At 36.4% G+C, this 27,272-nt stretch overlaps 1 protein-coding gene across 9 annotated transcripts in view; it reads left to right on the forward strand.

Annotated features, from left to right (window-relative positions):
• Window positions 1-24,649, forward strand: part of USP6NL (USP6 N-terminal like) — a 113,008-nt gene extending 88,359 nt beyond the window's left edge. For all 9 annotated transcript variants that reach the window (XM_003201861.4, XM_019619149.2, XM_010719236.3 and 6 more), the window contains 8 exons: window positions 2,505-2,614; window positions 4,851-4,899; window positions 6,720-6,840; window positions 8,349-8,443; window positions 8,667-8,732; window positions 8,816-8,915; window positions 10,521-10,673; window positions 21,088-24,649. In XM_003201861.4, coding sequence (XP_003201909.1) covers window positions 2,505-2,614; window positions 4,851-4,899; window positions 6,720-6,840; window positions 8,349-8,443; window positions 8,667-8,732; window positions 8,816-8,915; window positions 10,521-10,673; window positions 21,088-22,523 — 2,130 coding nt within the window. In that variant the 3' untranslated portion in view covers window positions 22,524-24,649. The remainder of the gene's footprint in view (window positions 1-2,504; window positions 2,615-4,850; window positions 4,900-6,719; window positions 6,841-8,348; window positions 8,444-8,666; window positions 8,733-8,815; window positions 8,916-10,520; window positions 10,674-21,087) is intronic.
• The last annotated feature ends 2,623 nt before the right edge of the window (window positions 24,650-27,272 follow it).

A 27,272-nucleotide genomic window follows, 5' to 3' on the forward strand; every position in this document is an offset into this window, starting at 1 on the left:
TTTTTTTCCCCATGTATTGGAAAGCACTTTACCAGCTTATCTGTTGGTTCTGGTATTGATGTAATTAATTTGATCCTTCTTCTTCCCATTCCCAAATCTTTGTTAAAGCCCCCTTAAAAGCAAAGTGAAACAATATAAGACAAAACTCTTCTCCTCTGAAACAACAACTCTTCCTTGAGAAATTTCTACTAAGGAAGTGCCGCAACAGCTGACTATCAGTTAGAGGAGTCTGTGGTGTTCTCGAGGGGGTGAGGAGTTGTTGCCTTCTCCATCTTATTAAAGCCAAGAGGGCCTCTGGGAGAACAAGTTGGCAAACTTTATGCCATGTTACCTCTGAGTTGAAGCATAGATATCTGTTACAAAGTGCTGTCATTTAGTTTGTTGTATTCTCAGAGGTGTAACTAATACTGAGGTGTTACCCTCTGAAAGCTACAAAAATTGTCCACTTAAGCCTAATCCTACGTAGAGTGTAAAGAAAAAGGTATGCATTGCACCCCAGTTCCACCCACATGCTGGGTGGTAGTTAAAGCCACCTTTGAATTATTCTGGTCATGTTCCTCTAAACTTTTCTTCTCTAATTCTGCTTTTTCTGTGGATGTGCTGTTTGCCATCTAAGCTCAACTTCAGATCCCAAACTGTAGACTGAGGTTTGTATGCAGGCCAGAAATTTAGGCAGAAGGGGAACTGAATCTTATCACATTAGTCTTTTCCTCTCAATCTTTCTGCACTAGGAGATTATAGGAAGACAGTATAGCTAACAGAAAGGTAAGATAACATTGTAGAGTATTTAGTTTTTTCTCCACTGGAACTGAAACGTTCACTGTCTTTTAGAAAAAATGTCCAGAATTTCAAGGAAATGCATTGCTAAGTTTGATTTTTATGGCACTCTTCAGGAGCCGACGCTTTGGGTCTGAGCAGACATGGAATCTTGTAAGGTCATGAAAGAAGATTGATGTTGGCATTGATGTTATCTAAATTTTGGTCTCTGTGATCTTCTTCTTGAATTATTTATCACTCCTTAGTCTGACAGGCTGTTCTTTCTGACTATTAGATTTTGTTTAACTTCATAAGGGAGACCAGAGGCAGATCCAGAAAGAATAGAATGGAATTCATGCTGAGTAATGTAGTTGTGGGAAAGAATACTGAGTATAACTAAAAGCATTTAAAAATGTTAATTCATATTAAGAGATTATTGATGCCATTTAGTACAAAACAAAAGAGTGTCTTTGTAGTTCAAATATGGTAGTAGTAAGAGTTCCTTCCATCATAATCCTAGCTTGTTTATTTGCAATAAGCTCATTTAACTGCTCTCCACTTTTCCCATTTCCTGAAATGATATTAATACTCATAATAATTCTCATTTACAAATTGCACACATGAAAGTTAGAAGGGAGATGCATGGTTTTGAGGGAGGTGAAACAGCTTCTTACAGTCCTTGGTGCAGGGAAGTTACCAGTTCTTCATCTTTTAACATTTCTGATTCCAAGACTCTATGTGCCCAGTCTAGAGGTTCTCACCATGACTAGGACTCAGGGTACTTCTTTTCCTGTAGTTCCAGTAGATCATGGGCTCTGGGTCCTTATCCTAGGTTCTGGGTCCTCATACCATCTTAAAACTTTCTGATCCCTTCTTTTCTGTCTGAAGGACAAATCACTCTGGATGCTTGTACTTTAAACCTTTTGTCTTCTTGCAACCAGAAGCTGTAGAATTCTACCTTATGAATACCCATGATATTCTATAAAAACGCCTTTTCTAACTTAATGTTTTGAAAATACCATGTTGAATACAGATAGAAGTGTCTCACATACTTGGCTTTTAGGGACAGAAGCAAGAATGAATGAGTGAATGTCAAGAAAAAAATTACTTTAGGTGTGAAAAGTAAGAAGGCAGTCCAACCTTTTCAGGTTTCCTGAAGTTTTCATTTGCAAAATTTGACTAAATTGTAAAACATTAAAGCAAGTTGAGCTATTCTACCATTAAATTGGTTGAAACAGAAGGTCAGAGGAAATGACTAGGGAAATGTCCAGAAACATCCATTATCTATATTTAAATAGTAACTGGCAGCGATGTAACTTTTTCTTCTGCTTAGAGAAAAAGTCAGCAAAAGCATGAAAACCACCCTCAGTCATTTCTGGGAAGTCCAGACTGGAGCTGTTGTTGTTCCTCAGCAGTGAAATTCACTTGCTGTCTTTCTCATTGCACTTACGTGAGAAATGGCAATTGGAAATTTGAAATGCTGAAACATAGTGAATGTTGTCACAAAAGTGTATGCTCTGGGGTTGGTCTTTTTACATTTATACTATGTTAATATGCATTTGACTATATGGAATTTGTGTGTGTGTATACATGTATATTTTTGAATGAGTTTCTGAGTTGCCATTTTATATTAAAGATTTTAAATCATGAGTTTAAGTGTACAGCTAGGTAGGTTTCTCCTTTTTGCAAGCTTACAATAAGGAACAGAAGATTAAAACTGTAACTTATGTTTTTTATTCTTTTCCTAGAAATTGAAGTGCCAAGCACGAGGGTCTTCACCAGATATTAGGCAAATTGATCTTGATGTAAATCGAACATACAGAGATCATATTATGTTTCGAGACAGATACGGTGTTAAGTAAGTAAATTAGAAGTTTTGTTTTATAACTGGTTTCTGATCTGCCTCAGACCTCTTTGATTTGCAAAAAGGATGTTGAATGTGAGTTCCAGACTTTTAAAGCAGAGTTGTCTGTGTGCTATGAGGTAATCACCATTACTGTTACGAAGCCAAATAGTTACTTCCAACCAACCAGTGTACCCAGTGCAACCAGCCCTCAGCCCACAGCAGGGGGCTGAAACTGGATGATCTTTAAGGTCCCTTTCAACCTCAGCCATCCTGTGATTATTTCTAGCATGCCATATTAGCACCCTGCTGAGATGGAAAAGATAGGGAGAGTTTTTTTGTCTCTTTTTCTTTCCAAGACATCATCTACAGTAGTGTACTATTTTCAAAAAGCAATACTCAAAGAATTATGAGCTTTAATGTGATAATAAAAGAAACATTTTCCTATATTATTCCTCTAGGTATTTTGCAGACAAATTCTAAGTAGGTGTGGGAAATTTTTGTGATGGTTGCAACACAGGATGAAGCAGAAATTCCCAAAGCTGAGAGCACTATTCTGTGCAGACGCTGTAGTTTAGATATGTTTGTGTTGTGGTATCTACACCGGAGCTGATGTGCCTTGCCTCTCAGTACTGCTGACACGATGCTATGTAAAAATGACTGTATTGCATCTGAGCCTCAGCTCAGTTTTAACTCGCACATTTTAAATCGAAGTAGAAGCTCACTACCCCATCAGTCTGGGGCTAATGCTGGCAGAGCCTGCTCTGTTCCCTGTGGCTGTGTTGTGAGCACGTCCTCAGAGTGTATTGGAAAAGCCTTTGGCTGTTTCAATTTCACACTTGGAATAGAACTTGGAATTACTGTACATGCATTATACATTTCCAGCGATGTGGATGAAAATTGAGAAATCATTCCGTACAGCAATGAAATAAAGTCTTCCAGGTAAATCAATAGCTTGTTTGACTTCTCAATGGACTGTACATTTTTGAGGGGTCATTCTTTTACAACTCTTCAGTGGTACCATCTAGTGTAAATAGTACTAACATTACCATTATTTTTATACCTTACTATGAAGGAGATTTGCTCTTACGTTGGCCTTCATGTAGTTCAAATTCCCATAACTGATAACAGAAGGTTCTCATGGATGATATCTGCAACCTAACTGTTTTCTATCATTTTGTCCTTGTAAAATAAGACTGAAGATTAATAACTAGTACTTCAGATTACATTTTTTTTATTACTACCTAAGAATAGGTAAGCTCCAGTTTCTGCAAGAGACTGAAAAAAATGCCATAATCTCTAGATATTTTGGTAAAGTTCTCTAATTTGCATCCTCCTTCCCAACAGAAAATGAGCAGCTTTTTGCTCAAGATTTCTTTTTATAATCTTCAAATATTTGTCTACACATCTGATCAGTGACAAGCAGACGGTATTTCACTGGACACAATACTGTACAAGACTCAGGAGTTAAACTCTAGCAGTTGTAGTTGAAAGGAGGCATTCATATTTCCAAATTCCCTTCTCAACAAATCACAGGAAGTAGGTGTGAGTTTAAAAACGTATTATGAGAATTCTTCATTATTTTGATGTCCCAATTTGAAAAGCATGGAGTTTATATATTTTTGTCCTGCTGCATTCAAAGTTTAGTACAAGATAACAAGCTGTTTTTATGGAAAGCAAGGGACAAAGCTGTGTGTACTTCACTGTTAGAATTGCAGGGTTTGATATAGTCTGAAGGACTGAGCATAGGATGGAGAGTTGGAATTGTGATTGTTTGACAGTAGCAGTCACGAAAGCAACTTTTAATTTGGGTGCCAAGAGTAAGACAGCTTTGTACCCACTTTGTGTTTTATCTCTCTGTAACTGTTTGCAATCAGTATCAGCTGTTAGTGTTCTGCAAACAGAAATTAGGTGTGGTGTGTTTAAAGTCTGTCATTCTGAATAAATCAGTGTTTGACACGTATGCCATGTATGTCTCAAATCCCTTATTTGTAATAGTAATGGTCTGACACCATTGGCATCTCAAATTGTTATAGATATATTTTGTAATCTTTAAACAAGCAAAATATCAGAAAAGTGATAAAAATATAATGTTGCTTTAAAATCAGAAGCACTTATTACTACTCTTTAGAACCAGACAAATTAAGTTGGAGAAACAAATTTCCAAAATACAGTTAACTAATTTTGTGTTTTTCTGTTTTTACAATACCCACTATTACAGCACTTTCTTTCTCTACTCTTGTTTCTCCAGGCAACAATCTTTATTCCACGTTTTAGCTGCATATTCCATATATAATACAGTAAGTTGTGTACTTTCATGTTCTGCTCCTCTGAACGTGCTGTAAACTTATTTGCAATTCTTTATCCTCTTCCTCTCTCCCCCAAAAACCACAACGCATTTCAGAGACCTTTGGAAATGCAGAGAAATAAGTGATTTGCTTGCTGACACGTTTTCAGCTACTGAAGTTGAAACAAAGCATCTTGATTAGGAATGTCTTACCAGGCAGACTGCACAATAAATAGAGATTAATTGAGATCAAGTATAGTATTCAATAAGAATAATGAATTTGTGCTATGCTGGAGTTTCATACTACTACTATTTCTTCCCATTATATTATTTGCCTCCAGTTAAGATCATTTGAATGATGGGAGGAAAAACTACAGAAAGGTGCATGTAGGAGTAAGCATGCATTTCATAGCCTGGAGTGTTCTAACAGATGGAAGGTTTTGAAGGCTGCATCTTCCTCACTTAAGCCCTGTTTTAGATATGCTCCAGTGTGTGTATTAAAGTACATTCCAGTAGTAACTTTGGTCTTGACTGTAGTTCTGAATGAGGATTTTTTTGAAGTAAGGGTTAGAGGCCTGCTTATTTTGTAAAGTCCTTTGACTGCATGTCTCTATTTTTAACATGTTATTATGTCCAAATTTAATTTTGTTTTATGCACTATTCCCTTGTTCACTGTGCCTGTTCTGATCACTTTTGAACAACTTTCGTTTTACATCCATCAGCAAGCCCTTTCAATTCAATGTGAAAATACCCAAAGTTGTGAGTAAGAGTGAAATTGAGCAGTTATTCTACTTAAGCATCACTTCATTTCAATTTTCAGAGTCCTAAGAAATGTGGCTTTTATTTCCAGTTTCAATCTGCTCATGTTTATTCGGCCCATAAATGAAGTTACATTGCTAGCATTTGTCATCTTTCATTTCCTATGTTGACTTAAGCTTTTTATTGGTAGTGTAAGTGCTGAGAAAACTCTGGAAGAAAGAATTTCCTTTATATATTTTTTGTGCAGCATTAGACTAATGCCTGCCAATTGTATGAAAAATGTTGTTTAAGGTCAGCTGTTACAATACAGATGAAGGGAATGCTGCAGTGAGTTTTTAATTTGCTTTAGCATTATTGTATTTTTCTTCTTAATGTGTCAGAGTTCTTATTCTTTGTTTTTATCTCCGGAGTTCTTAAAAAGAACTTTTAAATCTGAAAAAGATTATTCAACTATTAATTCATTCTCCTAAATATTTTATCAGCAGAGTTATCTGAGCAGTGAAATGATAGTGACAGTTGGTTCCTGCCATAAAAGTCAATATTAATAGCAGAGGAGTTGCTCAAATTTAGTATTGGAACAGGACTTTTTTTTCCCTTCGTGTTTAATTACTGTGTGTACTGTGTGCTGCTAAACTTGAACAGGTTTGTAGTTTCAGGTCACTGCTGAAAACTGCCGTGTTTATCAGAGGGTGCCTTGATTGTAAAACAAGACAAAAGATAATCTCCCCCCTCCAGAGCCAAAGGCAGCTAAATGGAAAAAGTGTCCCTTCTGGAATAAGATGTTCTAATTACTTGAAATTATTAGTATTAAACCTGATTTAGAGCATTGTTAGAGAGTTACAGTGAGAGTTCCTGGTTATTTTTCAGATGAATTGTCGAGCATCATCCCTTCTATTGATCAATATTTTAGATATTCAGAAATCAGATGCTTGTGGTTGTGCCATAATTAGGAAATGCCACATGCTATCAAGATAGGCAGACTCTTTGCTATGCTAGCTCAAAAAAAGCTAAAAGCTCATGGGTGTGTGGCTTTTGCTTTTGGGATTTTAATATTTTTCACTGTGTAATTTTCAGGAAGTTGGATACTGTCAGGGAATGAGCCAGATCACAGCTTTACTTCTAATGTACATGAATGAAGAAGATGCCTTCTGGGCCTTGGTGAAACTTCTCTCGGGTCCAAAGCACGCTATGCATGGTATGGTGTGTCACGTTCCTTAGTATATATTAGGTTTCAACCTGATTATTTAAGTTGTGAATTATTTGAAAATGGAACCATGCTGCTATGTGTTTATGTTCAATATAAAACACAATTGGAGCTTTATACTGAGATGCCATTGGATGTTACCAAAGTTCACGTACTTTTTAATAATTGTTTTTTCTGTGTTGATTTCAAATAGTTCTTAATGAAAATCAGATGTTGCCCTTCCACTTAAGCTCTAAAGGAATGTAACTAGTTGAAAGCTGGTTATGTGGATGTCTATATAGCAATAAAAAACTAGTGGAAAACTAATACAGAATGTGTTAAATAACACTGCAGCTATTCTATCACGTCAGGACAGGAATCCATAGTAAAAAAAATAAAAATAAAAAATCACACTGTAAGCATTAACGTTGAGTTCCTTTGTTTTCTTTTTGCCTCACACAGCACAACATTTCCTGCACTCTTAGTCTTGTTACACTTATATTATTGGTTATTCTCTCTTTCCATGTCAAATTTAGTATGACCTGTGCACGTTGCATGCCCACAGGGATAGAACAACTCTGGGAATTCCAGTATCTTTTGTTAATGACATAGTGGTTCACAAAGCTTTAGTTCTTGGACACCTGAAAAAGAAAATAGTATCTGGAAACTGGTTGTTGTGGGTTGTGGGTTTTTTATTTTTATTTTTTTTAAATTCTCAGCAGGCTCTGGCTCCTTTTCCATTAAGACATTCTCATACATGGTAGCTTCCTATCCAGTTCAGTGTTCTTAACCTAGTGTGCTGGTTGGCTTTTTTCTGTTTGTCTTCTACAAAGCCATTGCCTTTTTGACCAAAAAAACAAACAAATGAATAAATAAATAATTATCTGAAACAGGAATCAATGTCATGAATGTCATACAAGAAATTTGAATTTATAAAGAATCAAAGACTTGCTTGGAGCTTTAACATGGACTAAGAAAATCTTAACCTGTATCTCTAGATCTAGTAGTAATCAAAAGCCATAAAAACAAAGCTGTGTTGAACATTGAGCTCCTCAGTGATCACAGAAAATTTTAGATGTCTTGGGGAATGAATTGAAATCAATTCATTATATGTTGAATCAATGGATCTGATTTTGGTACCTGGGAGGGAGCTCTACATAGGCAACATTTTTAAGATGCCACGGTCAATTAAACAGCATCTTTTTTTTTTTTTTCAGATTTGAAGACTTATAGTGAGACAAGCATAGGATTGATTTAGAGTGATGTTATCTACCATTACTAACTTAATAATAGTCACTAGGGGAAGGTAGTGATGTTTTACTGTGGTCGCTTAAGCAGAAATATGTGCATATCTGTACACAGACATGAGAATATTGCTATGAATATCTGTTCAGATCCAGTGCTCTATAGAAGAGAAATATTCTTAGAGCTCTGAATTCCCCTCCCCCCCCCCTTTTTTTTTTTTCATGTTACTGTCTTTATAGTAAATAAATACATTTATGGTTGACTTCTTTTCTTAGGTTTTTTTATTCCTGGTTTTCCGAAACTGTTGAGGTTTCAAGAACATCATGACAAAATACTGAATAAGTTTTTGTCCAAACTTAAACAGCATTTGGTAAGTACTCACAAGAATAGTATTTCTTACAGATGGAAGTTGATGAAAAAAACCTATAAGGATGGAAATCATGTTTGTTTGATTGAAACAAAGTATTTAATGAAGCGAAAAAATACTGATTTCATTGGTCACAAGGCCATTGAATAAAATGTTTTCTTCATGGACATTATAAAGTGTTACTTGATTTTTATGAATATTTTTAAAAATGCTGTGGTTTTTACAGGACTCTCAGGAGATGTCCACTAGCTTTTACACCACAAAATGGTTTTTCCAGTGTTTCCTTGATCGCGTGAGTATGTTTCCCATTTTCTTTTTCTGTTTTTAATTGTGGATTTGAACAGACTGTTTTCACTCTTGATTCTTTCATCGCAGACTCCCTTTACGTTAAGCCTCAGGATATGGGATATCTACATACTTGAAGGAGAGCGGGTTCTCACTGCTATGTCGTACACAATTCTGAAGATACACAGAAGTAAGAAATCTCTTGAGCCTTGAATGCTAAATAGGCTTTCTGCTAGTTTTGTTCTTATTTTGTGTGACAGATCTTAGTTTCTTCTTTGCCTTGTGCAATTCATGACAAGTGTTTTTCTCTCCTTACGAACAAGCAGAGCAAAATCTTTCCTTTATTAATGTGAGTGATTGTCAAAGAAAAATTGTACCATCTTTCCAGTGGGCTTCCAGATAGTACTATCATTGCCCCGAAATCATACTTGATTTACTTAATAAAAAATAATTAGACACACCATACAAATTTAAAAACTTATATTCTGCTGTATTTGTCTTTTAATGTAAGTTACTCAGAAAAATAAGGAAGTTATTTAAACATCAGCCTGGGTTCAGCTTTGTTGCTGGTTATAAAATGGGCAAAAAATGTTCTACTTGCTTGCTTTGTAAATGGCTTTCTAGCCACTACAAGTTTCTAAAAAATGTTAAAAGAATCCAGAGAAAAAAAGGCTGGTATCTTGTGCCTGTAAATACCTGAAAGTCTTATCAACAGGCAATTCAGCAACAATGAACCACCAGTGTTACATCTCATTTTATAGTGCTGTTTGTCCAAGAATGTCATTAAAATTCAGAATTTCAGTAGTCTGACCAGATGATCTTTTCTTCCATCTTTTTCTGACTGGAAAAATAAGATTTGGAGTTTTGAACAAAAGCATTGTCCAAAGCATTTACACCTGCCCATAGTGCCTGCCCGTCTATGCCTGCCCCCATAGCACATGAAGTTCCAATTCTGAGAATGACTGTTTACTTCTAAATATCCTTAGATGTTTCTCCAGGTGATTGATAGCTTGTAGCTCAAGTACCATTTACCTGTGGTACTTTTGCATTTTCTCAGTGAAACGAATGGACTCTTTGTAAATTTAGAAGTCTATGTGAAACTCTTTGCAGAATTGATGTCATCACTTGCTCACTAGTGTATCCTTATGAAACTGTATAAGCATGCAGTTACAGCCTTGAAAGCAAAACGTTTGTGTAGGAAACGTGGCCTTATAGCTGTATAAAATGGGAAAGAAAAAGAATCTGGTAACTATAAAACGGCTTTCAGAATATGACCTGAATTAATTGAAGTGGCAAATAATGCCTGAAGCAATGGTTCTGAACTGCCATAACCATTTCATTGGAAGTTAATTCAGTTGTGAATGAGAATACCTTAAATGTCAAATCTTAAACTGTTTTACTGCTTTTGAAAGCTTTTAAATAAATGATGTATATTTTAGAGATCTATACCAGTGTTTCGTAAGTTGGGGCTGCAGGCTGAAACATGAAGATCCAAAACTGTTGGATGTAACATAAGCAGACCAAAGACAAGTGACTTGTATTTAGAAGATTTTTAGAAGATGCCCCTTTTTGGAAAACATTGTTCTAAATAGCATTCTGTATCAATTTGCAAGTGAACTTCTGATGCGTTTTGTAGATTTTTAGTGCAAAGTTCTATTTTGTGCTTAACAAATAGGCCTTTTTTTTTTTGTTCTATTTTAACAACAAAAGCATCTGATATTGTGCATACATTTTTGAAATGTTATGTTCTTAATCAAGATATTTTTATTTATAATAGTATTTTCTTCTTATGTAGAACATCTGATGAAATTACAAATGGAAGAGCTTGTAGAATTTCTGCAGGAGACTCTAGCTAAGGATTTCTTCTATGAAGATGACTATGTAATAGAACAGCTCCAAAATTCTATATCAGAATTGAAACGAGCCAAGTTGGATTTACCAGTAGCTGGTAAGATACTTGTACAGATGCAGATTTAGATACTTGGAGCTTTTTACACCTTGTCCATTTTTAAAGTGTTAATTCATTCTGGTAAAGACTGTGGAAACGGTTGTCTCTTCATCACTGCATACTTATTTCTTCCAAAATATTTTACAGTTGAGAAGCAACACCCTTCATTTTGTGAGTTTGCTGGTTTTTTTGCTCATTGTTTGGTTTACTGATTACAAGCTAATGGCACAGCACTTTAAAGCATCCCTGATCTGATAACTTTGATGTATAAAATATCACAGTTTCCAATTATTTGAAGCAACACTGTTGTCTGAGAATACAAATAATTTTGTGGCTTGGATAGCTATGAAACAAACATCAGGTCAGACAGTTGGTCCAATCCAGTTTTTTTAATTCTTTGCAAGTGATACACCCTCTGGGTATTTAAGTGTATTATTTTCTTCATTTTTGCTCACTCTTTGTGTTCATGCTTTGTGTTCAGTTGTAGAGCAGTGAGTGTTGTTTCTCAAGATATTACTTAAGAAATATCTATAGGTTCTCTTCTTCCTGTACTGAGATCCTGTCATCTTTTTGATCACTTTTCTATCCTCAGCAACTGAACTGAATTTTGTTATGATTATGCTTAGTTCTTTTTTATCCTTGTCAATTTGTAAAATAGTACATGAGAAGGAAACCTATTTTAAAAGAAAATAAAATAATGGCAGAAACAGCCTTAACTTTTAAGTTGTTAGATTTCAGAAGTTAAGAAATGTCAGAATAAAGATTGCCTGTGTAGTCTGGTGATAATTCCTCTTGAAGCTCTTTCATTATGGAACTTCATTTTTGTGTTTCAGTACACCTTAATTATTGCATTCAGCACTGGAGTTTCAGGGCTCTTCATCAGGAGAAGATATGCATGTTTCTTCTGGTTCTTAGTGGATCTGTCTCTCAGACGCACAGTCAGACACTCTGTGTGTTTGTTTCCCATCACCTTGGCTTCTTGTCCCACTTTCTCTTGCTCCACATTCTTATGCTTTTCCCTCATTCTGAATTTTTACAACGTATCCCTCATTATGCCTTCTCCTACCCAAAACAGAGATCTGAGTCTTGCTCCTAATTGCTTCTTCGTTGTTCTCGTTTCTTCTAGTCATATACTTATTTTCTTTAGTGAGTCTGCAGCTCTTCTTCGTATTTACTGCTCATGCTGTTTCTTCCCCTTTCTAATCACAGCTTTTCCACCCTGCTTCTCTCCATTTTCCTAAGCTAGGTTGCAATGTTTTCTTATTCTTCAGAACAAGTTGCACTTTTCATCACTGCTCTTCAGTTGTCAGCTTATGTTAGACATCTTGTCTCAGCTGATGCTTGATCACAGTGACTGGATGTGAGTAAATATGTTAATGAACAACTTTGTCTTTTAGCTTCAATTCCAGTCCATAGTGGTAGAGGAAGATAGGTGCATTGGAGTGCTTTCTGTTAAAATGTAAATACAGAGTTATCAGCGATTGCATGTGAACAGAGATTTTTTTGCTGCCTTTCAGAAACTCAAGTTATTTTTAGTTCATGGATGTGGTCAAGTAAATTTCACCAGTGTGGATTGTCTGTTTTCTACTTGAAAATGTGGTAGCTGAAGAGTTATGGGACGTTTTATAGATCAGTATGTGATGTAATTCCTGTTTTCTCCACCTTGGAAAATAACATAGACACAACTTACGGTGAGAGTTTATGTGGGAAATACAGAATTCACTGTAAGTTTTCTTGAATGAAATATACATAAATGCAGGCAGTTCCTATCTGATTTATGTTTTAAGGTTTTTCTTTTGGGAGAATGTAAAAAGCCTTCAAGTGAAATTTTGATTGAGAATATTGAGTCTTAGCAAAACAATTAAAGGAAGCTGTCCATGATGCCTAAGGCCACAAAGTGGTTAGCTTGTTTGAGACACAGGGAGTCATCTTATGGAAGCCAAAAACCAAAATTAGTGAACAGTGAATACATCTTCCTGAAGCTGAATGTGAGTTGTATGGTTTCATATTTTGTATGTGTGAGTCTTGATATGACTAGCTGGCAGGAAACTCATTGTTTTAATCCACATTGTTTCTTTCTTTTGGAAAGCTAAAGGAACATCAGTTGCTTTAAAAATGTCTTCTTTTTTCCATCCTGAGTGAGGAAGATTGAGCAGTAAAATAAAAATAAGAAAAACAGTGCTCAAGTGAAGTATATTTTGTTGCTAGATGAGGAAGTGAGCTTTTTTTTCCCCGTTTGAAAGTAGCCTGGGAAAGCCTCACAGAATAAATATGAAATACCTTTATCCTAATCCTTGGAAATCTAGTTGATTTTTCTGCTGTTATCTATAGTTAAGTGAAGCTGACTCATTGTTCTTCATACGAATTTCACTAAGTCTTTTTTTTTTCTTCTTTTTTTCTTTCTGTTTTGGTTTTACTAATCACTATCATCCGGCAGTAATGTTTTTGCACAAGTTCTCCAGATTTTCTGGACATTCAGCTTTGCTCACGTCTGTCTCATTCTACTATCTTTTCTACCTTCGGTCTCTTTTTACTATTTTCCATTTAATTTCATATAAAATTTATGAAATCATTGTATGTCATGCAGTAATATGCACAAAAATACCAAACTGTTCATTTAAGTATTCACTATTGCCTGAAAAAAGGATGTTTATTTTTATTGTCTCAGCTGAAATCAAAGTACTACTTCCTGTCTTGCACTTTTTTTGCATTGAGCAGCAATTACATCTCTCAGAACTAAAATAAAAATGAATGATTGAAAAATATCTCCATCTTACAGTTGCTTCAGTATCAGTCATCCTGGAATAGCAGAGAGCTACTTGAGCTCTGTGGAATTTTCCATCTGGCATCATTTGTTAGCAGTATGGATTTTCTTGCCCTAATAAGCAGTGGTAGAGTATTTAAAGAGGTAATTTTTGTGTTATGTTAAAGTAGATGGCTGCTGGTGTCTAATGTAGCTTCCCTGGTTTGCTTCTTCCATGGTTTCTCCCACTGTATTAAGGAGTTCCTTGTTACCTTTAGAGCACAGAGAAGAGAAGGGACTTTGTTGAACACTTTGGCACTGATAAAACCCTTAAGGTGCTCTGCCAGAACATTTGAGAACATCCAGGAGCACAGTTGTATTGATCAGCCTGATTTTGGATGTCAGCTAAATGCCTTTGCCAGCACCAGGACTGTTTTACATAAAGCAGACCACAGATTTTTATGCCTTTCTCTGCTAATTTCTAGTTTTAAGTACTGATCTATGTAGGATGGTCTGTACTTGGCAACTACAGCCTTCAGAGTATGGCTCATTACTTGCTCTTCTCAAAACCCAACGTAGGTATCTGTGTTCCAGTGACTGAATGGATAAGGATGCTGCTTATTGTCAGGCCCTCAGAGGAGCAGGCTGTGACATTTATGGAGTAGACAGTCCTGTAAGGTACTTCTCCTCTGACATATTCTCAAGCAGATTTAGTAGAAAAGACAATTAGTATTTTCTAGGTTGACTGGAACGTTATGCAGGGTGTCCACAGCAGGTTCTTGAGCAGCACAGTCGCTTAAATTCATGAAACTCCTGTTTGTATCTTCTCAAGGAGTCAGGTCTGAGTACACAAATCTCTTCTTTCATTGAGAGATGGTGAAAAGAATTTCACTGGCATATACTGTTTTTCAAAGTTTCTTGATGCAGATCCTTTTCTTATCTTTCATTTAAAGGAATTGCAAAATTCTTAAAATGCCCCACATTTTGATGCAAGGTGTCCTGGAAAGAGAAGACAGAGATCCTGGGATGGACTTTTTTGTTAAATTAAAGTTTAATAGACCTTACAGCAGTGGAGAAGGCCTTAAGTCAGAGATAAAGTCTTACATCTTAATTTTAAGGAAATATTGCCTAATTTGGAATCTGTCATTGTTCTTTTGATCACCTGAACTATTTTAGTGCCTGGAAACACCTGCATTAAACTGATTACATTCTTCTAGTTCTCCCAGTCTTTTCCATCTTTGGAGACAATTAGCAAAATTTGGATTTTACATCTTCATTTTGTAAATGTATACCTGCTACTTATCTTTAGAGGTATGTTTCAGTAAATTTGTTATGAATGCTGTTTATGCAGATATTTATCTAATTTAAATACTCACCTGCGACAGTGCAGAAATACGTGATTGATCTGTTAAATAATGTTGGTTTTCTGCTCTTAATTCACCTTTTGACAGCCAAAATATTGCAAATATGTGAGTCGACTTGTTTCTGATGGTATATCTCTTTTGGTTGTGTTTTGTTTCAGAGGAATTTTGGATTTTTCACTTGTTGTTGAAGAACACACAAGTAGCAGTTTTTATGATGCACTTTATATTCTAATCAACTAATTTTTCTGCCTTGATTCTTGTGTGATATGGCCTTACAGTGTTATGAAGGAAAATGGCATTTATAGAATTATACTAATATAATTAGCATATTATTTTCAGCAATTTTGGACATAGGCTTTGCATCATTGAAAAAATGCTTACTGTTTAAAACTTGCATGCTTTTGTTGAATATGACTCAGATAGTTCTGTTGGTTATTGTTCATAGCACAGGAAAGTGTATTTTCTGGAAGAAACATGGAGTTAGGGATAAAAAAAAATGAACAGATTACTTCTACTTTTTTTTTTTTAATATTTTTTGAGAAACCATTTACACACTTGTGTCACCTCAGTGACCAAGTTTGTTGACATTTCTATTACTTTTCTAAATGTAGATGTTTATAAATTTTGTTGTTGTTATTGTCAGTATTACAAAAGTGACCTAGTATTGGGAAGGCAAGGAGTGTTTTGTTCTACCATTATCAAGTTGTCAAGCAAGATTTCATTTGAGCATCTCCTCCAAAAGAGGAGGAACAGAGAGTGACTTTTGGGCAGCAGTTTGAGCTTTTGGTTCAGGCACTTAAATTTCTTTAAAATGTACCTGGACTTGTAAACTGAACAAGATGGGAAGTCACAGATGGAAAATAAATGCAAAATATCAAGATGTCTTTTGAAGAGTTGTTTTTATGACCATTACCATCCTTGAAAACTGTGTTAGAACAGTCAGAGTGCATGTATTCTGGTCCTGAAATTAAGGACTAGACTGCTATTCACCAGAGAGAGCACTTAAAGCACTTTACTCCAATTATATGTCTGCTATTCAATGCATAAGGCTGCTAATGCCTCCTGAAGCAATTATCTGTAAAAGTCTTGTAGTTGAGATTGACTTCCACTGGGTGGTGACCAAGACTTGCTAGAGCAGGAGTAAGTAGACCAAAACTTTCTTTAATATGACTTGAATTTTTTAATCTTTTGGAGAGCAGTCAGATCTGTTTATATTTACTTTGTTCCTTTTCATGTTAGGCAGTATATTTATCAGCAGCAAACAAGCACCTGATTGTTCTTTTTTCATTTAAATTACCTCCACTTCCATTTTTCTCCTTTTCCCCACACTTTTGCCCTATTTTCTTTGTCATTTACTTGTTTTATACTGTACTATATACAAACCAGCTCAATCACTACCTTTCTTTTGAGTGAAAAATAGAAAATCCTGTCGTGCCAGCTCTGTAAATTCTAATATAAACTATTATGTTTGTCTTTGGGTAAAGCCAGTAACTAAACTGCATCTAGGAAGCTGTTTTATTGAAGGAGTATGGGGACAGAAGATGGAGTTCTGCATCTTGTGGTAATATTGTCAGCCTGGGAAAAAATCTGGTTGCCCAGTTAGCTTCAAAAGATAAAGGCATGTCTGATTGTGGAGGCTGCTGCCAAAACATCTACCAGCTGAGCTGGACAGCTTTGTCTTACATTCTAGTTTAGAGTGCCTTTAAGCATTGTATGTAAACATCATACATTGTACAGAAGATTACTTGTCCCAGAAGTGCTATTAGTAGGATTGAAAAGTCCCTCTGTTCGTATAGTTTCAGATGGGAATGTAGGCCCCTAATGTGAATTAGCTCAGACTTAGGGTTAACAGCACAAACAGATTCAATTTAATGCCCTTGAAAACATCCAGATAAAATTTCTGCATGTTCAGATCTCAGAAATGTGAACAATGAGTTTAGCTGTCATAGAAAAGATGATGGCTGAGAGCTGCATGAGAGGCATTAGGCATATTTGGAGTGGAAAATGGGGAGATAAGAGATGCACAGCTTGTCAGAAGAACTGGTGCTTTTGCATGCTTCTCTGGCAAGGTATCTGTGTACCTCTTAACAGTGGAGACGTTTGTTGTGATTTAATTTCTTACATTTGCTTCTGCATTGTGGTTTCTTTTCCTCTGCTTTCTGCTTCTATTCCTTTTCTTTCTTGCCTGCATGCAGCATCATGTGTTTTTCTTCCCATTGTTGGTGATAGTGGACTGCTTAGAGCATTCATAGACATAGACTGCATGCTGTTTTGTGCATTTGAGGAATGTCTCCTTGTATTAAAGTGCATGCTGTAGATGTGGTTATTCTCTACCTGTTGAATTGTGTGGACTTTTCTAAACTTCAGGAAATTTAAAGAATAAAGTACTTTGGTAGTTCCACTGGAAGTGGTAGTTACATGCATGCTTCTCTGTATGTATGTATCTGTATATTTAAATTAGAATTAAATATTCTTTTTTTTTTTAAATCTTCAGTTTATTAAAACAAGTTTTCCTTCAGAAATTGACCAGTTTGGGGGATGTCTTTGTGCTGCAGCACCATGGATCCTTATACCACTTATTTCCTTCCAATGTTTGTTATGGCAGGAGGTGAATGAGAGCTGAAGCCTTTCTTGTAACAGACCTGAGCGTGTGCTTTGTAGCTTTGGCTAGTCAACTGAGCATCTCTAGCAGCGTGGTCTTTGCAGATGCAAATGTGATTGATTAAGCAAGCTTTCTCAGTTGCTTCAGTTTGAGGTCAAGTTAAAACAAATTCTGTGGAAGCTTTGTGGCTAAGATTTAGAGTTGTACTTCATTGGCCCCTCCCTCCGCACATAAACATTATGCCATAATTTTGCTTTCTGTGAGAACTCTAGGCTCCAGTATTACCAGCCTATTAAAAGGCAGAGGCCTTGATATAGTGCTGTTAGAGTGCAAAGGTTTTCTTCTAAATGAACTACTGTTGTCTTCAAACACTTTGCTTATTGCTCAGTATGTGAATTAATTCCAAGCTGTAAAAGTTTCACAGCAGAAACGCTAAGACTTCTGATACTTACTTCACACCTGTAATTCCTATTATAACATACATTGTCTAAACAGGGTGCACTACATGTACCTAACTGTAACATGTCCTTTTACCCTCAGATGTAAAGGAAAGTCGACTGAAAGCAATCTTCAAAGCAGCCTAGGTAGAATGCAGTAAGGACATTTGCAGTACTCTCACTTGGGTTTTATTAGAGCTTAATAGTAATTAAGAAACCTTAAGTGCATGAAATTAAAAAAAAAAACACAAAAACTCTCCCACAAAACCCACCTTAAATGTGTATTTCAAAGGATCTCATATTGCTCTGTGCGCATTTCTTAGAGAAAGGAAGAAAGGAAATTTGTTCATGCCTTTAACATCTTTGTACAAATGAAGGAAGCATTGCAGGAACTAGAGTAACTGATCTTGTGCTCACGTTTTTTGTTTTTCATATAGTCTGAATAGCTGAGTTACAAGGATGGAATTAAAAATCATTTTACTAAAACAGTTATGGTACACATGGGGAGAAATTAAATAAAGTACAGATGCTGAGGAGCCATTTTCTAATAGCACACTATAACTTCCATGGAGGTTATACGTGTAGCAGCATATGAAGTCTGTATTCTGTGTAATTTAGATGACAAATATCTGGTATGTACCTTGAGTATTGTTTCTTAATTCAGGCTTCATGCTATTTTAATAACTAAGATTAATAAGATTGAAAGCATTGTAACATGCAGTTTCAGTATTGGGAATATTTATTATGGGCAAAATTCAGTTTTATTTAGAAGGTATGTTCTTCAGTTTTGCTTGCCACTGTGTTAGTGAGTGCAGATGGAAACTAAATGATGCAAATGCTTTTTGCCAAACTGACAATAATGGACAATTTTGAAGAGATTGGTGCAGAAGAGAGTATGTTGCAGAGCTGTTAAATCATTCATTTGCAGCATCCATGCGACTCATTCATCTTCTGTTTTGGTAGCGATGTGCTGCTGGGGAGTGCAAATCTACAGATCCCTACTTCAGATTTTAGCCTGATTGGAGAATCATGGGCTCCCACAGAGATGGAGAACAAACTGTGATGCTTTATTTCCAAGACCCACTCAGTGGTGCCTGACGCTAAGGTCCTACCACGTAAATTTTAGCACTCTTGCGTACCTTGTGCATCACAGAGCATAGTATGCCAGGTGTGTAATTATGTAAGAGTATCTGACGTCTAGAATCTTACATTTGGAGGGGTGGGGGCTTTTCATGAGTAATTTTGTTTACCAAGGCATAACAGTGTGGACCACGAGTACTTTCAATGTAAGAGATTAGATTTGTATATCTTAATACTTGTATGGTTGTAATTGAGCTGAGGTTAGCTTGGGGAAAATAAGACTGGAAAGTTTTTTCTACAGAAAACCTGGGTAGGCAGGATTTATTATATATAAAGTGAAGTTTCTGAAGTTATGTTTTTCTAAAGGAAAGGATGTTTCCATATGAACTTTGTCCTCCTCTGAAGATCTGAATACCAAGAGAAGGGGAGTTTAATTGTTTGGCAAAATGAGGCTGTATTTTTTAAGTACTCTTTATTTAGCTATCTTGTCATGATTCATAGCATCATTGTATTTCTCTCTGCTGTCTTCTTGCTACATCCTAGCTGGCACAAACTGTAAGTTTTCATTTAGTTTATATAGCAACTGATCCATGATGATAATTTGTTATGCTGTTACAATAAATAACACTGACCTTGGCTGCTGGCTTTCCTCTGTGTACCTCTAGCACGAACCAGTTACCAGTGATTGAACTCATACTATTGACTGTAAAAATGAATATGGCTCTCTCTCTTAGTGCAGCACTCACATCAGAGATAGAGATGTTTGTGTGGCTTCACTCACATGAACTCTTATAGACAATTAAAGGGAATTTTAATTACAAATAACTAGAAAAAGTGATGTTAACTTTAAAATCTTCCAAGATCTTAAGTAACTTTGAGGTCTTCGATGATGGAGGAAGATTTGACGGTTCTTACACAAGGAAGGAGCAGGAATTAAACTTATTTATAGCTCTTTTACATGTTTTATTTTGCATAGCATTTAAGGGTAGCCGTATTTTTTTCCTCTCTACAGTAGTGCTTTTACTAATAGGTGCACAGTAGGATTCGTTTGGCTGACTTTAAAAAGTTGTTTGTTTTTGGAAATGCTGAACATCAAGTAAGATTCAGATTCATAAATGTAATGAGAAGTATGTGACCTTTTCTACTTATAATTGGAAAAGTAATGCATTATACAGTTAAAGAAGTTATGTGCAAGTAGATGTGATAAAAGACTTTGGCTAAGATCATGAAGGGTGTTGCCTTCTAAGGAGAGTGGAAAATTTTATGTAAATTGTTCTACAAACAAAATTCAGCAATGAATGAAGCACATCTTTATTCTTTCTGTAGTGGCAGCGTGGGTTATTCTGAATCCCCACATAGCTAATGTTTAACAATGGTTGTTGGGATGTATTGGACTCAGGAATGGAAGAACTTACCAGAAATATCAGAGTTCTGTAAATGATGCTGTTAGCGTTTGGTGAGATTTGCCCGTTGAACACTTGTTTGAGGAATCAATGTAGAATTTTTCTGTTAAAAACTTAATTGAACAAAATGGTGATTCTGTATAGCATCTTCTAGTTATGATGTAGACTCCTAATACCGAGAATGGCATTTCCTAAACAAGGACTGAGAGAGAACGAAGACATAATTGTGCAGATGTTAATAAATGTTAACTACCAGAAAAGTAGTGAGAGAAAGTACCAAAATGTCTGCTGGAGAGGTTGTACATGTAAGTGCAGAGCTGAGAGCATGGTTTACCAGAGGCAAACAGTAAAAGATGAGCGTATTGAAGATAGTGGATTAGAAGAGGGATTCTAAAGATCAGAAAGGATCTTTAAAGTGAAGAAATTGGTTTATTTAATTAGATGCGGACAGTGCTGGGCGGGGTACATACAGAATAGGTAATGCAGCCAAAATATTATGGAGGGAAATTTTTTTAATGTACTTATTTTTGCTATGGTGTTGTCAATGAGCAAAAGCTTGCCAATAATGCATCAGCTTCAGGGGGAAGGACTAGAATAACTGGTTAAGATGAGAGCCTAAACAAAATCTTTGTTCAGTCTCAATAAAATACCTTTGAGGTTTGACAGAATGGTGACCCAGAGAGAGGCCTAGATAATTGAATTTGTTATTTTTACTTTCATGACCAACAGATCAAAGAAGACTTCTGTTCAAATGTGAATTTATACTATTACTGTTCTTATTTTAGGTAAAGAAGACGAATTTCCAAAGAAGCCGTTGGGGCAAATTCCATCAGGACCTCAGCCTGCTACGCTTAATTCCACTCCAATGCTTAATGGACAAAATAGCACTGGTACACAAACAATAAGAAGGACAGAGAGGAGACCATCTCCTGTAGAAGAACCAGAAAATTCACCAAATAACCGAAAAAGAATTAATTCTCTGGAAAAGCAACCTTCCTTAAAACAGCAGAAGTCTCGCCCGATAGACACTCAGAGTAGTCAGTCTAAAAATGAGGTTGATGCCAGAAGAAAACCTCAGCTAACTGGGCAAGACAACTCAAAACAATATGATAATGCAGCTGCTAACCAAAATTCTAATGCTACTTCACATACAAGAAGGGAATTTGTACCTAAGTGGAATAAACCATCTGATATGAAAATAATTGAAAAGACTATGAAACTTACTGCAGAGGTGAAAGGAAGGCCAATAAATAATTCAAGCTCACCACCAAGTCCTACAGAAACACAGCCTTTGAATGTAAAACAAAAGATGAGGGTTTTGGATGCTGATGAAGGTAAGCGTGGGTCTAATGCTTCACAGTATGACAACGTTCCAGAAGCTGATAATGAGAGTGAGAATCTTGTTGAAGAAATGCTTGAGAGAGTTCATCCACAGAGTCCTAGGCATGTAGCATATACCAATAGTCCAAGAAAACAAACTGAAAAAATACCTGCTCCATTAAAAATGTCCAACAATTATACCTTTACTTCACAACCCAGATCTCCAAAATATTCATTGCAATCTGATGGACCACCTCATGGACTAAACACAAAGCAGCTGCTGCCCTCTTATAGCAATCCTCCTACTTATCATGGAAATTCTCCAAAGCATATCTCCAGCATAAGCAATACAAGTTCTATACCTCTTCATTATCATGGGAATCGAACCAGCCCTTCTGGTAGGCCATATGGCTCTTTTATTTCAGCAGATTATTCTCCTGATAAATTACAAGTGAATTCCTATCCTGCGGGTCGCCAAAATCCTCTGTCACCAGCCCCTACTCGGATAGATGTAGCCCCTGTTGATGCTTACACCAGCAACTTGAGGTCCCCTACAGGTGTCAAATTCATAATGCCTCCAGTGGATTATTTACCAGAAGACAGAAAGTGGCCAGATGCTGCTTACGTGTATAGACATGAACCTTACAGGCAGCCCTGGAGCCAAGACGTTAACAGGGGCCACTTGGATAATTTCCAGAAATACCAGCATTTTCAGTCAACACCTTTTCAAGACCATAGTCTTCCTGCTGTTTCTGTGGATAGCCCAATAAGATACAGGACTTCACCAACCTTTGAAGAGCATGGTTCACCACAATACCAATATTCAAATCCATCAGCTCAAGTCCAACACTACCGAAATAGAAATGATGGATTATCTGTGCATGAATCTGTGCTTCTCTGAAAATGTCTGTTCTTATTAAAATGGCAAGATCCAAACCCAGTTATACATTACTGTGTTAGTAGTAGTCCACCTCATTTCTTCTATGAAATGTGGACAGTCCATGTGACTCTGCAAAAAATAACAACACTATTTCAGAGCTGTTTCAGACTTTTCACTGAAGGCTGGGTGAGTTCGTAGACTTGCATTGAAGCTATTGAAAGTGATCTGATGCACATAGACATAGCAATAGCAATAAGGTCATATACACGGTATGGCTAATACTGTCATTTTTCCTCAAATTGAAATAACTTGTGTTATGATCTTTCTGCCTAAAACCTAACACATTTGCAAGTTTTATTTTGACTGACATTGTTAATGCACTGTATTAAGTATGTGTGTGCGTGAGTGTGCGCTTACATACACAAATGCATCTGGAAAAGAACTAAAGAGCTTAAATGTAAATGCATTTAACTTTGGACAGAGGTTGTGAAGTACTTTTATTTCATATTACTTTGTCTTTATAATTTATTTGAGAAGCCATTCATTTTGAATGGGAATTTCTGTCATTTTTATACAGCTGCCTCAGTATCCCAGTATCTGTTCTGAGCAGGAGAGATACTTTGGGATTATTAATTTAAATTTATGTGAGAGTTAATTTCCTCTCCTTTGACTACTGTTTGTCATTTTCCTCAGCAAGAAGGAGCAGGCAGGCAAGAGCAGAAAGCCAAAAACATCTCTATAATCTGGCTAAGGAATGGTGCTTAAAATTCAGGGCAGTTTCTTAGGTGAATTGAAAGTGGATAATTTTTACTTTTGCACCTAAATCTACCTTCAGAATGTCATATATGCAAAATATTGGAGCCAGTAAGAGTAATGCCACATCCAGAAAATGGTGCTGCACCCTTCACTTTTTTTTGCCATGCTGTGCTGTCAAACTAAACAAATTGGTTGCAAGGCCAAATCTCATAGGTATCAGAGAATTACTGGCTCCTTGATGCTCTCAAGAAGCACATGCAGGAGTTTGAGTCACTTGGTTGTGACTTGATAGCCCCTGAGCTGTGTGCATATGCAGTGTCCTTTCTGTTAAGCTTTGTCATGTCAGTTCTATTTTGTTTCTCCCCCTTCTAAAGAGCCAGAGGACTCGTGTCTGTGATTGGACATGGGCTGCTGAGAGAATGTGTTTTGTTTTTTTTTAAACTCTAAAATCAACCTGACTGTTAATAGGAAGCTTAGACTCCTAGTAACTGTTTTTAATGAGTGTTTGCAGCCTCTTCTGCTTTGTGTTTTCCTTTCATTGACTGTGAAATGGGGTGGCAGAAATGCAGGTTAGAGTGGCCCGTGTAGGATGAGTGCCGGGTAGGAAGTGCTGGATGCACCGACCTCTCATTGAAGCCAATGGGAGTTGAGGCAGATAAGGATCTTGCCAGAAGAGGTCCTTGGAGTGCTTAGCAGAGAGATTTTCTGATGCTTAAGGACCAAGCATTGGTATCACCATCAGTTTTGGATGGTTTAGAAGGTCGTCCTATTATCTTTTGTTCTGTAAGATTTGTTAATTAAAGACATAGAAGTGGATTATTTTTTTTTCCTTTAAAGAATGAGCTTTAGTGCCTATTATTGCTGCAGGTTGGCTCTGTAAGTTTTAAGGTACAGAAGTAAAACAATTTTTACAAATGGAAGTAACATTTACTTAGTATATTTCAAAAACTTTTTGTGTATATGATGTGTCTGATGTAATTTTTAATGAACTGGGCAATTTTATATTTTAAGGATTGCAAACTGCAGCGAAGTAATGGTAGCAAAGCACTACACTGAAACTCTAAAATTGTGAAGATAAATATGATTTGGGATTACCTTAGTTCTGATTGCTTACAGCAGCTTAGAAATGTATGTATATAATATTGTGACTAAGTGTAATAATCTCAGTATTTAACGATGGTTCTGTAATTCATAACAAAGCTGTACAATTTATTTGTGCAAGCAACACAAAGCTCCAAAATATGTATCAGCAGTAGTAAATACTGTAGATTTTTATATATAAAATATATACACACTATTTTCTTATGTCATCTGCAACAGTTTTATAACTGTGTATCCTATTTTGATGTGACTGTATTTTTAACATGTTAAAATAATAATAATTAAGCTTCTATTGTTTTGTCTTTATTTTTTCATTGTCTGATTGGCTCAAAACTGCAGTTTTGCTCTTCTCAGCACAAATGATTGCTTTTCACAAATGAGTCGTGTGTATATATATATTGGGTGCATTTTATTTGTTTGTACACGTTTATTTTTAGGCTAAGCAATATGGATGCAATCTATACAGTGCTTTCACATTATTGCAGAAGTAATAAGGTTATTGATTATAGTTTACTACACTGCTAAACCTTAACCTATCATTTGTGAAAGCTAGGAGTATAAACTGTGATCATAATTTTCTGGCTGTGTTCTAATAATCTCACCCAATATCAATTCAAAAGAAGAGAATTACTGGGATGAGAGACTTGCGATGTTGCATTGATCAGAGTGCCAAATAATAGCCTGACTGTGGCTGTGGTGTTTGTTGCATGTTTAGAGACCTGCATTCAGCTTACAAAAGCCTGGTGTCACATATTTGTAGTGCAAAGTCTGCTTTTGTTTCGTTTAGCTGGACTAACCAAACTGAAGGTACTGATGCCAGTAACAAACACCCTTGGTATAGAGTGAAGCAAGGCAGTGCTGTGCCAGTATCTTGCTGTGTCTTGCTGGTGGAGGGAATCATTCCCTCATAATGGATTAGGTATCCTCCTAAGAGCTTTTCTGTCACTGTTTGCTTTGATCTGAAAACAGTCAAGCAGTAAGTATCAGCATAAAATACTTGAGACCTTTCTTTCCCATGGTTTCTTTGTAATAATTTTCTAAAATTTGCCTGCCTTGTGCCATGTAAACCATAGGTTTCTTGTCTGGCTCTCTTTGTGGTTAGTGAGGCAGTTTCAAGGCAGGGTTTTGAAGAACAAGTAATCTCTCTCCACTAACACACGTGGACTAAATAAGACTGGATGCCTAACTTCTGCAAGGCCAAACATAAGCAAAATTAAGCTAATTAGAATATAAGAGCAAAAGGAAATGAGTTGTATGCTGTGAACTTCTGTGTTTGCTTCTCCTTTGACTGATACCACACTAGAATAAAAATACAGATTGTTCAGTGCAGAACTGTACAGCAGAAGACTGAAATCCTTTGAGTTACTGGGGCCTTGGGAAGAAGTTAGGAAAGACTGCAGCCTCATTGACACTCCTACGCTTTTCCATGAATGGGATTTGATTATGTGATCAAACTGCTTCTCTCTCTAATCAAACCATGTACATTGTATAAGTGAAGACAGAAGCCTTCCTACTCCTGCTGTGACCCCAGGGAAGGTTCTTTCCTGACGTCGGTTTGGGTGATGAATTTGAATCATCGTCGCTTGGACATCTCAGGAAGAAAATATGACTTCAGGAAAATGATCTTAATCTTTTCCTCTCCCTAGATCCAGCTGTGGCCTGCCTGTAATGCTTCAGGGAAGGTGACACAGAGGAAACAAAAAACCCCTTTCGCCAGAAGTCTATTAAAGAGAGTATTTCCTCCTAATCCCTGCTGATGACTACCGAAAGCCTCAAAGCATGATATTCTTTGCAATTATTTGAGAATGATCAGATCAATGCAGGCAATTTTTTTTTTACCCAGGGCCATAAAGGAAGGTCTTTCACAGATGTAAATATCAGTTACCTCCATAACACCTGACAGCAGGATTAATCCCTAACTGTAAAGCAACTGCTATATCCTCACTACAAATAGAAGTTTTAATAGTAAGGGATTTTAGAAACCTTAGAGGTTGCAGTAGAGAACTGTTTTATCGTTAGGCAAAGATACACCTTTGTAATAAACCAGTTGCTAGTTCCAAAATTAGGTGCATAGTGTAAACAACACTGAAATGTCAAAAGACAGAGCAGCCTTCCAGTGTGAAGAAGCAAATCCAAAGATTCCCTGAGGTACATAGACATTTTCCTAGGAGATTTCTCTCAAGAATCCTATCCTGAATTTCACATCATACTCGATATGACTTTGAAATGGACTTGCAAATTACAGACTTCTTTTTAATCTCCCCCTTGGGTGGCATTACATTGCATTCACAAAGAGGAATACTATTTAAAATATGCCATCAAACGCCCACCGTTCCATCTCCAGTGGAGCACATTCTGCTTTCAGTATTTCAGTGAGAGGAATATGTGAATTTTTTTTTTTGTAGTCCCTTGAAATACTGCATTTTTGCAAAACTCTGTAAATGCAGCATAGTTACAGTTCAGCAGTTACTTGACTAAGTAGAGTTAGGCTCTGTTTAGATGATATGAAATTACTGCATGTTTCGTTTGCTGAAGTTTTTTTTTTCTTTTGTGGGGATATTAAGACACTCCAAATGCTTTGAATGGCCCAGTTGCAATGAAAAGAGGACTAGGCCAGCAAATGAAATTGGGAATATAATTGTGATTGTTTGTGTAGTCTTTAAATGGTTTCCAAATCTGGTGAGGTAGGGAAAAATGCCATTTTTGAGCTGCTTTGTGCCAAGAGGACTTTCTGCCATGGCAGGGAACACAGTGATCCCTCTCCTGAGTGATTTCATTCTCTCAACCTACTCCGACTGCCTTTGTGCTTATGGAGTTAATAGAAAATCAGTGGTGCTTTTAGAAATGTGCATTTTGAATAGCCTGAGAATGAACATAACTTCTAGATCTTTTTCCTTTTTAATTTTTCCTTTT

The sequence above is a fragment of the Meleagris gallopavo genome, chromosome 1 (assembly GCF_000146605.3).
Source record: "Meleagris gallopavo isolate NT-WF06-2002-E0010 breed Aviagen turkey brand Nicholas breeding stock chromosome 1, Turkey_5.1, whole genome shotgun sequence".
NCBI classification, from domain to species: Eukaryota; Metazoa; Chordata; class Aves; order Galliformes; family Phasianidae; genus Meleagris; species Meleagris gallopavo.